This window comes from Symphalangus syndactylus, chromosome X, assembly GCF_028878055.3.
Source record: "Symphalangus syndactylus isolate Jambi chromosome X, NHGRI_mSymSyn1-v2.1_pri, whole genome shotgun sequence".
NCBI lineage: Eukaryota > Metazoa > Chordata > Mammalia > Primates > Hylobatidae > Symphalangus > Symphalangus syndactylus.
In genome coordinates, this window is record NC_072447.2 from 137749589 (window position 1) to 137767944 (window position 18356).

General features: G+C 40.6%; 1 protein-coding gene and 1 non-coding gene across 25 annotated transcripts in view; both read right to left on the minus strand.

The window, feature by feature from the left end:
* Positions 1–265: 265 nt before the first annotated feature.
* PABIR2 (PABIR family member 2) overlaps positions 266–18356 on the minus strand; it is a 28429-nt gene continuing 10338 nt past the window's right edge. For 5 of the 24 annotated variants that reach the window (XM_055267274.2, XM_063635050.1, XM_055267270.2 and 2 more), the window contains 3 exons: positions 17476–17540; positions 13409–13505; positions 266–1994 (listed from right to left, as the gene is read on the minus strand). In XM_055267274.2, the coding sequence (XP_055123249.1) occupies positions 1925–1994; positions 13409–13505; positions 17476–17540 (232 nt within the window). In that variant the 3' untranslated portion in view covers positions 266–1924. Of the gene's footprint in view, positions 2924–13408; positions 13506–17475; positions 17541–18356 lie in introns of all 24 variants that reach the window. The other 19 variants (XM_063635041.1, XM_063635045.1, XM_063635043.1 and 16 more) reach the window with 5 other exon arrangements.
* On the minus strand, positions 7298–7443 carry LOC129476621 (small nucleolar RNA U109). Its single transcript, XR_008655044.1, has one exon. It is a non-coding gene; the product is annotated as a small nucleolar RNA U109 (small nucleolar RNA).

Below are 18356 nucleotides of genomic sequence, written 5' to 3' on the forward strand. Positions count from 1 at the left end.
CGAGGAAGAAAGATGTATGACCCTGGCAAGAACCTTCTAAGTTGTCAAATTCTACAAAATACTCTTGAAAATTTGATTATGTGGAGAGGTTTCACTTCGTTTTGGCAAACAGCCCCAACTTCAACATAGCTATTCGTTCTTTTGTGTTTCTGATATCCTTTTATTCAAACTTGACCTGCAATTAGACACAGAGAATAAACTATTGGGATATAGGGGCAGAAAATAATTATTAATAAGAACAAAGGACAGACTTTTAAAACATTAGTAAATTTTATGCACGTATACACACTTTATTAAATTTGCATTCTAAGATATACACAAGGCCAGCATTTCACAAAACTTCCTATTATTCCAAAAGCAGTAATCATGAAACAGTGATTATATAAGTCAATCAAGCAAAAAACATTATCTATAGGGTTTTATCATATCATCTCTTATACCTGTTTTCAAATAGAAGCCTGAAATATATGATATATATTAGAATAGGAAGAGAGAATTTTACTTTGTAACAATCACTTTTCAAATATTAGACTTTATATAAAAATAAAGGGGTCTTAACAAAGTTCTCACCTGTGAGTTAGTATATCTCTTTATTTCAAAAACAATCCCTGCAAAAACTTAACTTTCCAGTCCATTTAAACAACAAAAACTAAAAATGAAGCTTGGTTTAAATAATAAAGAGAATCATCTTGTCTCCTAGTTCTCACACCATTGGAACAACTTCCATTTCCTGACCTAATTCTATCCCACCACTGAATTTCAAAAATTAATGTAAATACCATCATATTTCAGTTATTTCTTAACAGTGTTAAGTTCGAGCCTAAAAATGATGGCCAAGTGTCCCTTTAAGGCAAAGAAGACAGTAGGTGGATAAATCTCCTGAAAGACAAAACCATCTATTATCATTATAGAGGCAGAACATTTTGACATGATCTTTTACAAACAGAATAGATACACTGCATACCATCGAAGAATTTTTTCTTTATAATGGCATACTAGGGGACAAGCTTCATAATAGATTTATGTAACATTTGAAGTAGGGACTTTTCCCAGATGAGAGCAATACAAGAAATAAAGCCATTAATGGCTTTTATGGTTACAATTTAAAATAAAGGACACATCGGATGCTGTAACAGAACTACTGCACGCTAAGTGATGCTCTCTTGTAATTGAAAGAGAATGGGTTTCCCTTCAAGTCATATGCTATTACTAGTCTCTGAGTGCCTTCAAAGCACATAATCTTCCTTTAAAATCCAAGGATCTTTGCCTTCAAAAGACACAAATGCAGTAGTTTTCATTTCTTACATTCACTTAAAAATGGATTATGATTCCAGCAGGCAAATCTGCATATTAAATATAGACAACCCAACCACAGTATCTGAACATTAAAAGAAATCTATCACGACAGACATTTTACCTAGTCATAAATAACAATAGATTACACTCAGTTTCTTAAACAGCTCACTCAGGAGCTTCCTCTTTTAAAAATTAAATAACTTATGGTACCTCACACTTATAGCACGTACACAGTTCATAGCTGAAACAGCTTCTTAAAAGCAGAATGCACAATCACATTGACTTTTTCAGCTCCTAAAAGCTTCTTTGTAGATATTAAACTGCCCTCACTACAAGGCAGTTAGAACAATAACTGGATTCTGATTCTGGCGGCAACACAATAACTAAAACACCATTTACCACATGACAAAACAAACAAATCCGATGACAAAAAGGAATCGGAAAAAAAGCAGCAACAGAAACAGTATGTGGCAATCATACACATAAGGCCCCTCTTCCACCATACCTTATGATATACATCCCTTACAGCATGACAATGTACCCCAAGGCACCTGAGGCCTCATAATACCACCCGAGACACTGACAGCTCCATGGACGCTTTTGTACACAGTGGTTTGTGTGTAAATAACTATTCATTCATTTGTAGATGCTCCACACATCTGGTCAAGGCAGGAATTTCTTCTCCTTGATAACACCACCTAGAAATACCAACAATATTTTATATATTCCTTACGGCAACAGGTTTGAGGAGAAATCTATCAACTGTGGTAGCAAAGTCATAAGAACCTGTGGTGACTAATCCAAGCATCCTGTAAGTCCGTTTACATTCTCAGCACTAAAATCAATGCTCACTTCACACACCCCAACAGCAAAGAAGCAATAAGAGTAATGAAAGCAACTACGTATTTCTTCCCCTCTGTGAGAAAATGGCATAAGCGGCTCAAACAGGAAAGGGAAACAAAATAATGTACTTTAAGCTGATGCAGAAAAATAAAAATTTAATATAATTAAAAGCAATTTATATATCATCATGAAATAAAGAGAGATTTGAAACTATGTAGTCAACAGAGGACAAAAAAAATCTCTCAAGCAAGAGAATTTCTGATCAAATCTGTCGTATCACTGCTGCGGAAAAGAACCATTAAAGGCAATACATATCAGTGCCTTTCTTAAATGTATAGACTCAAAATAGGTGTTTTTTGAGGCATTAAGAAAAAAAATTCCTCTAAGCAATCAAAAATGAGCATTTGAGATTTAATCACTAAATCTAAAATGAGATCAGCAAAACCAGATATTAGTAAGGTCACTAGGCTCACAAAATTGAACTTTGGAGAAGAGAGATGCCAAAGAGTAATAATAGCATCAGAATGGGTGAAATCTGTAAAACTTTAATCCTCATTAGGGATCAAAGTTCTCTGTGTTCCCCACTAAACGTTTTATGTAGGAAACAGCAGTTAAAACGTTGAATCAGAAATGGTTAAGTCACTTGGGTGAGAGATCATCCATCAAGATGAACGAAGAGCATGAATTGGAGCATGCTACTGGAGACTCTGCGGTAGCGCTGCCTTTAGCCAGCGGGTCTGAGGATAAGCCACTGCTGCTACTACTGCCATCCAAAATATCTGAACTGAAGACAAAGCAAAAAGAATTATAAGCAAATGCAACTATCAGGGTAAACGTAACATGCAATGACACAGTTTCAAGAGCTCACAAATCAGTAAATCACTTGTAAATAATAAAAAAGCATAAAGCCACAGCAATGAACTACATAACATACTACATTATAAAGCCACAGAAATCCAAAGTAAGACTCTTCGAGGTCCTGTATCATTTGATTGTCCCCCCTGGAGGCACCAGACCGCCCAACCTACAATAAACGTTCCTCGTGACATGCCATGGTTTTCGGGAGGCAGTTCCTTCACTTCACTTCAGCTCAAGAAATTTCTATCCCTATGTTTACCTTCCCATCAGGCTTGGAGCAAGAGGAGTGGTTACTTATTGAGGTAATCATACTTGGACTATCAGAGGTAGACTGCCTCATAGCTCCTCTACTCTAAAATAAAGTCTTTCAAGTCCCCTAGAGTTGATCGCTTCCCCATTCCCAAAGGGCCTTCAATTCAAACACATTTTTTAAATGATTTCCCCCTCCAATTCTATGCCATTTATAATTCCTTACACTGTTTCCTTTCTTCTTGCTTTCAAAACCCAAAGGTCTATTTCTAGAAGAGTCCCTTTCTTTGATCCCTTCAGTTATTCTCCAGTTAAGCTTCTACAATGAATAATCTACACTCGTGGTCTCAATACCCGTTGTCTATCGCCTCTTTATCCTGACAACTGGCTCCTGTTCCTATCCTTCCAGTAAAACTCCAGATCTGGACATCAAGAACCTCTATACCCAGCCCAGGGATTCCTTCCCTATCCAGCCCAGGGGCTCACTGTTCCCAACCATCAACCTGGCCTGACTCATGAATCTGGCTCCATACTTCAGCAAGGAACTGAGAGCCTTTACAGTCTGGCATCAAGCTGCCTTTCTGGCTTTGATTTCCATCAATCCAGCAATAACCTCTATGCTTTATATTTGCCCTGAATTCAATCATTCACTTATTCTAATATTTACTGAGTGCCTGCCAAGTGCAGGAAGCACACTAGATATTAGAAATACAATGGTGTTTAAAACAGACGTGGTCCCAGCCCTCATTGAATTTACAGTATTGTGCAGGAGACAGACATTTAAATAATCATGCTAATAAATATATAATTATAATTTGCAATAAAAGTGATAAAGGAAAGATACAAGGGGCTATGAGAATATATAACATGGGTAACCTAATCTAATTCGGAGGAACGAGAAAAGGTTCCCCAGAGATGATATTTGCTATAATCTGAAGGATGAGCAGGCATTAACTAGTTAAGATTTGGGAGGAAGCAAGGGTAGTTCCAGGAATCAAACAAAAGCAGACTATTGTGGCTGGGGTACAGAGAGTGAAGAAAACACAGTGACAGACAAAGCAGGAGAGGTAATTGGGCAGTTTTAGAATTTACACAGACACTTTTTATTTTTGAAAAGGAAAAAAGCATCCAATTGGAAAAGGAATTATGAATCAGGAAACATGGGTTCTAGTTTAAGTTTGGTCACTAGCTCCTTTGAAAAAGCCCATTCCAGTCTAACATGCTCTGAGTCGAAATGTTAGGAGTCTTTAATATTATCATTTTTCTGAATGTCCAAGTTAATGTACTTCTAGTGTTAAAAGTAACCTATGGTACATTAGAAAGTTTCTGGGCCCTGTACTACCCTCAATGAAATGTATCACCCCCACCCTTGCTTCTCTACTCTTCTACTTTTCTTTAAAATGTCATTTCATTCTATTGCTTGTGGATTGTTTTTAGATGGACACAGACTACAAATAGGCTTCAGAAAAGTAAAAGTAAAAATGGAAACAGTATATTCCACACTACTCCTACTCTACGCTCACTGCTGTCAAATGCATCATTAATAATACCACTTTTAAGTAAGAAGTTTGGAAATTTTAGCTGGCTCCAATATTTTTTCAACCAAATGGCAAAATGGATCTAAAACATGAATTACTCAAACTACTGAAAGAAAGTTGCACAGATAATCCAAGACATTGGAAAATCAAAAGACCTTTCTATTTGCCTTTGGAACATATGTGATTTTTCCTCCTGCAGCTTTTTGCCTAGACTAATATTAAAATGAATTTACTTTCCTAAAGCACATATTGGCCGGGCAAACGAAGGACACGCTCTTTGCTACTTGGCAGGAAGAAATGGGCTTAGATTAAAACTTGGCCACCAAGCAGATAATCTGAATATAAATAAAGAATTCTTTATTCCAATCACCAGACTTACGGTGAGCCTGGGTTAAAAGATTCCATTTGTAATAAGGCCTGCTTGCTTGGGTGAATCCTGTATTCATTCAAAAACACAAAACATGACTCATGCAGTGAAATTTGACTTCTAACACTGCTGATTACCTTAAGAGAAATAAGCTAATTGAGGAGCAGAAAAAAAAAGCCCTGAACATTTTATTTCAGAATGTCTTCCCTATTATTAAAATATAAATATATATAATTTTGTTCATTAACAGAAAATAGCACACTTACATTTAGTCTCCACTGCAATTTAGATTCAGAACTTGGTAAATCTTTAACCAGATATTTTCACTTAACTAAAATCTAGTTTCTGTTTGAATTAATCTGGTACAATTACTCATGGTCATGGAAGCAGAGACTTCATGTCACAAATCACTCATTGTTATTCTATCCATGTCAAGTAAGACTTACATGATTTTTTAACCCACAGCAACATCACTGCACAAAAGTAATTTTCACAGCCTACTATTAAATCTTCTACCAGAGCTTCTAAAAGCAACGAGGTCCAGTCTAATTTGAGTTTATCTCTTCTTTCTTTCCTAGCTTAAGCTCTGATGGAAGTGCTAATGAGCCTTACTTAGACTAATGGCCGAAAGCCAGACAACAGTAAAAAAGGATCTGGACAATTCAAATTGGACATAGGAATCCCTGAATCAAAACTGAACGAATTCGTTCCAGCCACTGAATATACATATTGAGGCAATATTTGAACCACACAACCAAAAGTACTTATGACTTGGCTGGGCGCGGTGGCTCATGCTTGTAATCCCAGCACTTTAGGAGGCCGAGGTGGGCGGATCACGAGGTCAGGAGATCGAGACCACGGTGAAACCCCGTCTCTACTAAAAATATAAAAAATTAGCCGGGCGTGGTGGGGGGCGCCTGTAGTCCCAGCTACTCGGAGAGGCTGAGGCAGGAGAATGGCGTGAACCCAGGAGGCGGAGCTTGCAGTGAGCTGAGATCACACCACTGCACTCCAGCCTGGGCAACAGAGCAAGACTCCATCTCAAAAAAAAAAAAAAAAAAAGGCCAGGTGCGGTGGCTCACGCCTGTAATCCCAGCACTTTGGGAGGCCGAGGCGGACAGATCACGAGGTCAGGAGATTGAGACCATCCTGGCTAACACGGTGAAACCCCGTCTCTACTAAAAATACAAAAAAATTAGCCGGGCGAGGTGGCGGGCGCCTGTAGTCCCAGCTACTCGGGAGGCTGAGGCAGGAGAATGGCGTGAACCCCGGGGGGCGGAGCCTGCAGTGAGCCGAGATTGCGCCACTGCACTCCAGCCTGGGTGAAAGAGTGAGACTCCGTCTCAAAAAAAAAAAAAGTACTTATGACTTAAAATAGTGCCCTCTGTCTAGAAAAACTAAGGATGAAGTATGAGCGACTCATTAAAACAGTCCAATGATAAAGTAATAACAAAGGTAGGATGTCCAGTGTGATTAATGCTATCACCCCATCTGGCTGAGCCACTTTGTGCCTTGTCTAGTCAATAAGCTGGGTCCTATGAGATTAATGACAGGCAGGTAAATGCACTAGAAATTAGTCATAGCCCTATCAAGCCTAGCACAAATTTTGGTATAAGGTATGACTATAGAGCATCCCCACACCCCTTGCTGTGAGTTAAACTGATATATATGGCATGTTCTCTGGTCTCTACTATCCTACCTTAAGGGTCCCAGTATTATCCTTCTGAATAACTTCTAAGTTTTTAAGATCATATATTTAAATATCAGTCTGCAGTCAGGCTGAGGACAGGAGTGTTTTTGGTTTTTTTGTTTTAACTTGCTCATTTTTATGGTGAAGGTAGACGGGAGTTTTCAACTATCAGCATAGATGTCTAAGTCGCTCACATAAACATCTCTAAAGTGTGTGTGTGTGTGTGTGTGCGTGTGTATACACATGTACTTTAGAGATGCGTACAGACATACACATTCCTATTAATTAATGATTAAAACTTATTTTTGTACTTGTCACATATTCATGAAATTTTGACATGACACATATAACATTAAAAACAGTGTTAGAACCACTAAGACAAATTTAACAAAAAATGTGTTAAAACTATCACATTAACACTGAAGCACAGGGTAAGAAAATTCGTAAGTTTTCCTTTCATAAAAAAGAAAGAGACTATCATTTAATCATCATCGTATGGCCAGCAGCCCTGAAAACTCCTTTATTTTATATAGTATGCTGCAGACACACACAGTCTCACTCCCAACAGAATGAAGAGCAGATTAAGAGCTCCCAACATGCAGAAAGAATCAAAGGTAGACTTCTGAGTTATGCTCAAATTTTGATGTCCATAAGGACTAAATGCAGAATGACATAATTCCTGCCTTGTGGTTGATAATGTCCTCCAGATTTGGTTGGCAAAGATTTGGGAATTTTCATTTAGTAAAAGAAAAGAAAAGAAAAGAAAAAAGTATGCCTAACTGGACACAAACTCCAAATGGGTCCACACTCAGATTTCAAACTTAATTTATGCTTCAAAAGATGTCAGATTTTAAAGATTGTTATCTAGTATATAAACTTTAATCTAAAGGCTGTAAAAGCCATCTCTCCTTTTGTTGGGTGGGGCAGGGAATAGACTATAAATATTTAAATGACAAGATAATATCTAATGATCTGATCCTTTTTCTGCTCTCTAAAAGATAGAGGGCAGTTGTTTCTGTAGTTTCATTAAAATAGCAAATCATTGCCGGGCGCGGTGGCTCACGCTTGTAATCCCAGCACTTTGGGAGGCCGAGGCGGGCGGATCACGAGGTCAGGAGATCGAGACCACGGTGAAACCCCGTCTCTACTAAAAATACAAAAAAATTAGCCGGGCGTGGTGGCGGGCGCCTGTAGTCCCAGCTACTCGGAGAGGCTGAGGCAGGAGAATGGCGTGAACCCAGGAGGCGGAGCTTGCAGTGAGCCGAGATTGTGCCACTGCACTCCAGCCTGGGTGACAGAGCGAGACTCTGTCTCAAAAAAAAAAAAAAAAAAAAAAAAAAAAAAAAATAGCAAATCATTACAACCATCCAATGATAAAAGTAATCACAAAACTAAGATATCCGGTTTGATTCATGCTATCACCCCATCTGGCTGAACCACTTTGTGCCTTGTTCAGTCAATAAGCTGGGTTCTATCAGATTAACAGCAGGTAGGTAAATAAACAAAAAATTAGCCACAGCCCTATCAAGCTAGCACAGATTCCTTAGTTTTGTTATCAAGTAGGTTGCTAACCTTGGTAGCAGAAACCAGAACACAGCTGATTCCTATCTCTATCCCCATTTCTAAGAATATGAACATCTGATTCTGATTAATGAAACTACATTAAAGAGATAAAAGAGGCTGGGTGCGGTGGCTCATGCCTGTAATCCCAACACTTTGGGAGGCCAAGGCACGCAGATCACTTGAGTGCAGGAGTTCAAGACCAGCCTGGGCAACATGGCGAAACCCGGTCTATACAAAAACAGAAAAAGCAGCTGGGCATGATGGTGCACATCTGTAGTCCCAGCTATTCAGGAGGCTGAGGTGGGTGGATGGCTTGAGCCTGGGAAGCAGAGGTTGCAGTGAGCCATGATCACACTACTGTACTCTAGTCTGGGCAATAGACCAGATCTTGTCTCAAAAAAAAAAAAAAAAAGCCAGGCACGGTGGCTCACGCCTGTAATCCCAGCACTTTGGGAGGCCGAGGAGCGTGGATCACCTGACTTTGGGAGTTCGAGACCAGCCTGACCAACATGAAGAAACCCCATCTCTACTAAAAATACAAAATTAGCCGGGTGTGGTGGCACATGCCTGTAATCCCAGCTGCTCGGGAGGCTGAGGCAGGAGAATCATTTGAACCCGGGAGGCGGAGGTTGCAGTGAGCCGAGATTGCACCATTGCACTCCAGCCTGGGCAACAAAAGCGAGACTCCATCTCAAAAAAAAAAGTTTCTGCAAAAGCAGGATCCAGTTTTTGTTTGGTTGGTTGGTTTTTGTTTTGTTTTTTTTTTTGAGACAGAGTCTGGCTCTGTTGCCCAGGCTGGATGGAGTGCAGTGGTGTGATCCTGGCTCACTGTTACCTCTGCCTCCCAGGTTCAAGCAGTTCTCCTGCCTCAGCCTCCCGAGTAGCTGGGATTACAGGCATGCGCACCACGCCCGGCTAGTTTTTGTACTTTTAGTAGAGACGGGGTTTCACAACGTTGTCCAGGTTGGTCTTGAAACTCCCGACCTCAAGTGATCCACCCACCTCGGCCTCCCAAAGTGTTGGGATTACAGGCGTGAGCCACCGTGCTTGGCCAGGATCCAGTTTTTATATAAAAGAAATAAATCATATTTAAAAATCTCTTAATTATAGGCAAAACTGTCAGCATCATTAGTATATAAGATGTCCCCAAAGTCTTAGCACAATTTTAAGCTTTAATAACCTCAGAAGTACAGTTGCTGCAAACTGACTAAAAACATCATCTGGAAGTTTATAATTAATGACTTAACTATCTTTGACACTTAGTTTTGTGAATTTTGAGTAACAGATTTCTTTTTCAGATTATTTGAACCATACTTGGCTTGTTGACACTCTATGAGTGGCTGTGAATAAAGCAAATGTCTCTTGTGTGAGGCAACAACCTTTTTTTTTTTTTTTTGAGACAGAGTCTCGCTCTGTCGCCCAGGCTGGAGTGCAGTGGCACGATCTCAGCTCACTGCAAGCTCTGCCTCCCGGGTTCACGCCATTCTTCCTGCCTCAGCCTCCCGAGTAGCTGGGACTACAGGAGCCCGCCACCATGCCCGGCTAATTTTTTTGTAATTTTAGTAGAGACGAGGTTTCACCGTGTTAGCCAAGATGATCTCGATCTCCTGACCTCGTGATCCACCCGCCTCAGCCTCCCAAAGTGCTGGGATTACAGGCGTGAGCCACTGCGCCCAGCCGCAACAGCTTTTTATGTTTAAGAATCAAAAGTTGGCCAGGCGCAGTGGCTCATGCCTATAATCCCAACACTTTGGGAGGCCAAGGTGGGTGGATCACCTGAGGTCAGGAATTCAAGACCAACTTGGAGAACATGGCGAAACTCCATATCTACTAAAAATACAAAAATTAGCCGGGTGTGGTGGCACGTGCTTGTAATCCAAGCTACTCAGGAGGCTAGGACAGAAGAACAGCTTGAACCCAGGAGGCAGAGGTTGCAGTGAGTTGAGATTGCACTGCTGCACTCCAGCCTGGGCGACAGAGCGAGACTCTGTCTCAAAAAAATAAAATAAAATAAAATAAAAAGTTTCCCTCATCACCAATGTTGACGTTCCCAGGGCTCTCCTAGCCATTCATGGGTCTACAGGTAGGGGAGTAGTGACAAGGAAATAGAAGCCTCACAACAGCCACTGCTAGAGATGGTTTAGGTTGTGCTGCTTGGAGGAATAAGTGGACAATGAGAGAAGACCCTTCGTAAATACCGCACCTTCTCTTTCCTTTCTTACTTATTTGCATGAACCTGTTTTACAGCATCCTGCACTGTCAGCCAAAGACAATAAAAAAATAAGTCACCTCACCCTGTATGTTTTTAGCTTGGTAAAATGCTGTCATATCTTTTACTTAACTTGGTCACTTGGTTAGTAACTAGGTAAGCAAACCTATTTATAGTCATGTGCCTATTAAAACACACTTTACCATAAAGGTGATATGTACTTTCCACTAAGGGTAGAGTTTCATCCAATAGTCCTCTTGACAAGCTTCAGAAGTTTTCTCTTTGCCATCATCTACATACCTGGAAAGGCACTCTGTACCAAAATTAGCACACTGAACCAGCAAAGACAGACAGAGATGAGAGGAAAAGAGACCATGGGGCTGAAAATAGCCAGAACAATCTAAAAGGCATCTATCTGTTCCAAGGTTAGAATAGTACTGATCAACAAGACTAACAAACTAGAGTAATCTGTGACTTCTTGGTCAACTAGAAGTACAGGTTATTTCACACGAAACAATGAATAAGTGATTTGGGAAGAAGGGATCATCCATCCTTATAGCTTATAAGTGGCTTAAACACTCCTTCCGTTTAAGGGGTATGATCTTGTTATTTTTAAAGTGAGTGCCCTCATGGGCTTTTTAAAAAGAACTTCAGGCCAGGCACGGTGGCTCACACCTGTAATCCCAGCACTATGGGAGGCTAAGGTGGGTGGATCACCTGAGGTCAGGAGTTCGAGACCAGCCTGGCCAACATGGCGAAACCCCATCTCCACTACAAATGCAAAAAAAAATAGCTAGGCGTGGTGGCCCATGCCTGTAGTCCCAGCTACTCAGGAGGCTGAGGCAGGAGAATCTCTTGAACCAGGGAGGCAGAGGCTGCTGTGAGCTGAGATCACACCACTGCACTCCAGACTGGGCAACAGAGCGAGCCTATCTCAAAAAAAAAAATCCTCAGCTGTAAAACTCAGGGAACAAAAAAAATTCTGAAAAACAGTACACAATTGATTACACAAGTGTTCAGTGAGTTGATCAGAACATACTGAAATATTTCAAAATATTACCTGGTCACTGCTACTTATCCCTTTCCCTTCCTTCCAGTGTGTACATAAGCACTCAAGTGCTCAACTTCAGGTATAGGAAAAGAAGTTAACGTTCTCATGAAAACACTGAAGGCCCTTAAAGACCTAAACTAGGATGAGTAAGATTAAAAAAACATGTGTGTGACTAGACCGTAAGAATCAGGAAATGTCAGGCCGGGCGTGGTGGCTCACGCTTGTAATCCCAGCACTTTGGGAGGCCGAGGCGGGCGGATCACGAGGTCAGGAGATCGAGACCACGGTGAAACCCCGTCTCTACTAAAAAATACAAAAAATTAGCCGGGCGCGGTGGCGGGCGCCTGTAGTCCCAGCTACTCGGAGGCTGAGGCAGGAGAATGGCGTGAACCCGGGAGGCGGAGCTTGCAGTGAGCCGAGATTGCGCCACTGCACTCCAGCCAGGGCGACAGAGCGAGACTCTGTCTCAAAAAAAATAAATAAAAAAAAAAAAAAAAAAAAAAGAATCAGGAAATGTTACTATAAAAATGAAACCTTAGCATTGTTATGAAATATTTCATAATTTTCTAAAAGATAACAATTAGGCCAGGCGCAGTGGCTCACGCCTGTAATCCCAGCACTTTGGGAGGCAGAGGCGGGCGGATCACGAGGTCAGGAGATTGAGATCATCCTGGCTAACACGGTGAAACCCCGTCTCTACTAAAAATATAAAAAATTAGCCGGGTGCGGTGGCGGGCACCTGTAGTCCCAGCTACTTGGGAGGCTGAGGCAGGAGAATGGCGTGAACCCAGGAGGCGGAGCTTGCAGTGAGCCGAGATTGCGCCACTGCACTCCAGCCTGGGCGACAGAGCAAGACTCCGTCTCAAAAAAAAAAAAAAAAAAAAAAAAAAACAAATAGATAATGCTAATCAGAGAATACTATGCTTAAGAGAATCCTGGTATCCACTGCTAAGTCAAAAGGACTGGATACAAAATGCAGGCAGAGCAGCTACAATCAATACACATTACCCACAGCCACCCAGAGACTCTTTCTCACACCAGCCAGCAGCTGGCACTGCCACACCATTGGCAACTAATGACAGGCTGACCTAACAGGAGCTGGGAACGAAAGCGAAGGTGTCAGAAAGACATATACATTTCCAAACGAAATACTGTTGACTTTGAAATAATCTGTTTTTTACACATTATCCTCCATAGAGATTTCCCCTTCATGGGAGCATGGATAAGAAGTTGAAAATATTTTAAATTAGAATCTCTGGACAATTTTGATGGTAAGGAGTTGGGGGGCAGAAAGCATAATTTTATTGAGCTAAACACCTCAAGTGAAGCTTCTTCAGACTTGAGGTGATGAAAAAATTTTAAAACTTAAAAGAAGAGAAGCTTCTTCATTCACCGTAATAATTTTTAAAAATCTGTTAGTTACCAAGTCACCATGTTTTAGGACATTTCTGGATTCCTAGAGAATGCCATTTACTATGACTTGACAAAAATCTAAGTCAACTGCTATTCAGATTCATTTGCTGTTAACGAAGCACCTGTATCAACTCTTTCTAATCTCTTTGCAATGGTGTTTTGAGTTTTGTCAGGTATCTGTTTTATAATATTGTCACATCCCCAAAATAATGATATAAAAAATATTAACAAAATTAAAAAAATATTTTAAATTATCCCAATATACTTTCAATGTGGCTCTTTTAAAATGGATTATACTCTAATATACTTTTCATTTTATTTCATTTTTTACCATGAACTGAGATCAGACAATTGCGCGGCATCTGGAGATAACATATTGGTAGTGCCTTGGAAGAGTCTCTTGGGCTGACTTTCTGTCTCCATTTCACCTAAAACAGAAAGAGATGATGCTACTATAAAACAATTTTACAAATACAGGCGTGGTGCTAACATAGGATGACCTTTGTTTAACCAAAGCTCAGAATACTTCTTCAAACCACTGCTTAAAACTATTTTCCCATGTGCTTTAACATGGAAGAAATATGCTTCCACATAAACTCAATCAAAAAGTCGGCAGCCCTAAAAAACTTCTCACTCATTATCCACAGCGTGCTATGGACATATTCACATTAATAGGAAAGTAGAACACTGACTGCATCAGGCAAAATGAAGCAAGGCTGACCACAGTAGAGATAAAGAATTCCCAAATAACTGAAACTCACAGTCAATATTGTATGCTACATGGTTAGCAAGGCCTATTGGTTTTATATATTTTGATACCTGAACACTTCCTGAGATGGTGTCAAACTGGTTAAAAAATGTGTAGTCTGATAAGTAGTGTATAAGTAAAAAGTTGCTTTCACACTATTTAATGAAAATGAAGATTAAAAAGATAAGTTTGAAAACACAGCTCTAATCAAAAGCAAATCTTACTCAATTCACAAAACTGGTATTGTACTGACCACCTCAATCATACAGATTTTCTCAGAATTGCTAATAGAAAAACTTTGCACCAACAGGGATAATGCTTAACATTTTGCTACCAGGAGTACAAAGAGTAAAACCCTAAGTTAGAATAATCTCCTTTAAAATCAGGCTCTGATTTTATTTAAAACATACACATTCCTTGGTTCTGAAGCTCTTCATCTGAGCTTGAAAACGGAATGTTCAAGACGATTTAATTCATGAGCCTGTCTATACTCCAGTAGAAAATTAGTAACTTTGAACTTAAAACTGTACAATTAGAATGAAAAAAGATCAAGCAAGAACAAACGCAACATTCATTTTGTCCATGTTATCAATTAATTCATATTATCTTTCCTCTGGGACTATTCTGAAAATTGCTGAAAATCTGCAAAAGTTTTTTTTTCCATGCTTTAATATGTAGCTTTTAAAAGTTGCTGCTGGGCTTTTGAGTTCGCCTCACTAGCAAAAGACTTTAGCTCTTTTGAGCAAAGAATTCCTCCATCTGCTGGTGTATTTCGGAATAGCTGTAAAACTAAACAACCATACTAATTCCTTCAACTTCCTGCAACAAATTTTAAGTTAGTAATAATAACAATAATAGTTTTATTTCCAACTGTTATTTTCACTTACTGGCTACTGAGAACATTCCTAGGACTACAAATAACTCCCTACAAGATTAAGGAAAGACTGTTTATAAAATAAAACTTATACATTAAATACAAAGATTGTCACCATATCAGGAACTATTTTCCAGAGCACACCATCTTTAATTTTAAGTTGTTTGAAATATAGCACTTTTGGAATCTGTGTATGATCCTATGACTGGAAAGTTTTCAAAGCCACAAATACCTGTTCCCCTAACATTAGAAAAGTTGGTCTGTTTATTGGCCCTGAAGGTGATCCACACAAAGAAACCACTTGCTGAATTGCTTTTAAAAGTACGGTTGGCCAGGCACGGTGGCTCATGCCTGTAATCCCAGCACTTTGGGAGGCCGAGGCGGGCGATCACCTGAAGTCAGGAGTTTGAGACCAGCCTGGCCAACATGGCAAAACCCCATCTCTACTAAAAATACAAAATTATCCGGGCGTGGTGGTGCGCACCTGTAATCCCAGCTATTTGGGAGGCTGAGGCAGAAGAATAACTTGAATCCAGGAGGCAGAGGTTGCAGTGAGCCAAGATCACACCACTGCACTCCAGCATGGGTGACAGAGCAAGACTCCATCTCAATTAAAAAAAAGTTATTGTCAATGACTGGTCTCAATTTAAAAAAAAGTTATTGTTAATGGCTGGGCGCGGTGGCTCATACCTGTGTAATCCCTGCAATTTGGGAGGCCGAGGTAGGTGGAACATTTGAGGACAGGAGTTCAAGGACAGTGTTGCCAACATGGTGAAACCCTGTCTCTACTAAAAATACAAAAATTAGCTGGGCATGGTGGTACACTCCTGTAATCCCAGGTACTTGGGAGGCTGAGGCAGGAGAATCACTTGAACCCAGGAGCCCAGGAGGCAGAGGTTGCAGTGAGCTGAGATTGCACCACTGCACTCCAGCATGGGTGACAGAATGTTGCCTCAAAAAAAAAGAAAAGTTATTGTTAAGACTCGTTTAAAATGACACTTGACACTTGCAATCATGTAGTCATATCCCCAGGAATAATGAATAAACCTGTGTTGCCGGCCAGGCGTGGTGGCTCACACCTGTAATCCCAGCACTTTGGGAGGCCGAGGCAGGTGGATCACCTGAGGTCAGGAGTTCAAGACCAATATGGTGAAACTCTGTCTCTATTAAAAATACAGAAAATTAGCCAGGCATGGTGGTGGTGGGTGCTTCTAATCCCAGCTACTCGGAAGACTGAGGCAGGAGAATCACTGAGCCCAGGAGGTGGAGGTTGCAGTGAGCCAAGATCACGCCACTACACTCCAGTCTGGGCAACAAGAGCGAAATTCTGCCTCAAAAAACAAAACAAACACCTGTGTTGATTTTTTTTTTTGTTTGTTTTGTTTTTTTTTGAGACAGGGTCTCACTCTGTGGCCCAGGCTGCGATCTCGGCTCACTGCAACCTCTGCTTCCTGGGCTCAAGGAATTCTCCAGCCTCAGCCTCCCAAGTAGCTGTGACAACAGCACAAGCCACCAACGCCTGCTTAATTTTTGTATTTTTTATAGAGACGTGGTTTTGCCATGTTGCCCAGGCTGGTCTCAAACTCCTGAGCTCAAAGCAATTCTCCCGTCTCTGCCTCCCAAAGTGCTGGTATTACAGACCTGTGTTGCCTTTTTAAAGAGATGCCATCAGGTGCCCTTTATAAGCATCTAACACTAGTGTTGACCGATACTAAACTAAACTATTTTAGCCTACTGCTTTGTGGTTCAAAATAAGGTAACTGAGAGCACTCTGTTATATAAAAAACCCTATAGAATTGAATATAAGGCAATTCTTGCTTTGATGAGGCATAATTTGATGAGGGGGTAAACCTCACCTTATATTTGAGTACACAGCACATTTATGGATATGTTTGCTATGGCATTAGCATATATTTCTGCAGTTTATAAACTATGCATCTCTTTCATATTTAGATAACCGAGAGGCAATTTTTTGAATATATAATGATAATATGAATATATGAATAAAACTGTTATGAAGTATAAGAAAATATAGATGTATCAAATAACTCATTTACAAAATTGAGAATCAGCAGAGCAAACATTTGGAAGGATACTTTTGAGTTTCCCTAGAACACAAGAGAGCAATGCTGTTAGCTCATTTCAGACAGGAGTTCTAGTTTTTAATTCAAGCTTGGCTAGATATAAGACCAGAAGCGTGATGCGTATCTTTTTCTTTTTCCCCCCAGATTTACTGAAGTATAAATGACAAATAAATTTATATATATTTAAGGTATACAATGTGATGATCTGATGTATGTACATACTGTGAAATGATGATCACAGTCAAGTTTTCTTTTTTTTTTTTTTTTTGAGATGGAGTCTCACTCTGTTGCCCAGGCTGGAGTGCAGTGGTGTGATCTCAGCTCACCATAACCTCCGCCTCCCAGGTTCAAGCGATTCTCCTGCCTCAGCCTCCCAAGTAGCTGGGATTACAGGTACCTGCCACCACGCCCAGCTAATTTTTGTATTTTTAGTAGAGATGGGGTTTTGTCATATTGGCCAGGCTGGACTCAAACTCCTGACCTGAGGTGATCCACCCGCCTCGGCCTCCCAAAGTATTGGGATTACAGGCGTGAGCCACCATGCCCAGCCCACAGTCAAGTTTTTAACACCTTTTGCTTCACCTAGTTACCTTTTGTATGTGTGTGGTAAGAACACTTAAGATCTACTTTCTTAGCAAATTTCAAGTATGTGACACAGTAGCATTAACTATAGTCACCATGCTGCTACATACCTTTTCTTTTAAGAGGACCAAGAACACTGGGTCTAATGCACTTGACTGGACTCTGACTTCTCCTGCTTTGATGAAAAAACAAACAGGATAATGTGAAGAACATCCAAGATGCAAGATAAAACAGCAGTCCAGCCCAACAAATACATAAATAAAATGGACAATCATATCAATGACTGAAATGGGGCCAGGCGCGGTGGCTCACGCTTGTAATCCCAGCACTTTGGGAGGCCGAGGGGGGCGGATCACGAGGTCAGGAGATCGAGACCACAGTGAAACCCCGTCTCTACTAAAAATACAAAAAAATTAGCCGGGCGTGGTGGCGGGCGCTTGTAGTCCCAGCTACTCGGAGAGGCTGAGGCAGGAGAATGGCGTGAACCCGGGAGGCGGAGCTTGCAGTGAGCCGAGACTGCGCCACTGCACTCCAGCCTGGGCGACAGAGCGAGACTCCGTCTCAAAAAAAAAAAAAAAAAAAAAAAAAAAAAAAAATGACTGAAATGGAAAATTCTTCTGTAATTGAGTAACTGAAATGCCAATACATGATTTGACCCAGCATATGGCAACCTGGAATAATACAGCATTTTAAGTCATTTAAAAAATATTCTATATGACAAAATACCCCCAACAGTTTAAAGAAAAAAAGGTACCTTATTTAAAAAGTATTTTGGGGCTGGGCCGCAGTGACTCACGCCTGTAATCCCAGCACTTTGAGAGGTCAAGGTAAGCGGATCATCTGAGGTCAGGAGTTCGAGACCAGCCTGACCAACATGGTGAAACCCTATCTCTACTAAAAACACAAAAAATTAGCCAGGCGTGGTGGTGCATGCCTGTAATCCCAGCTACCCAGGAGACTGAGACAGGAGAATCACTTGAACCCGGGAGGC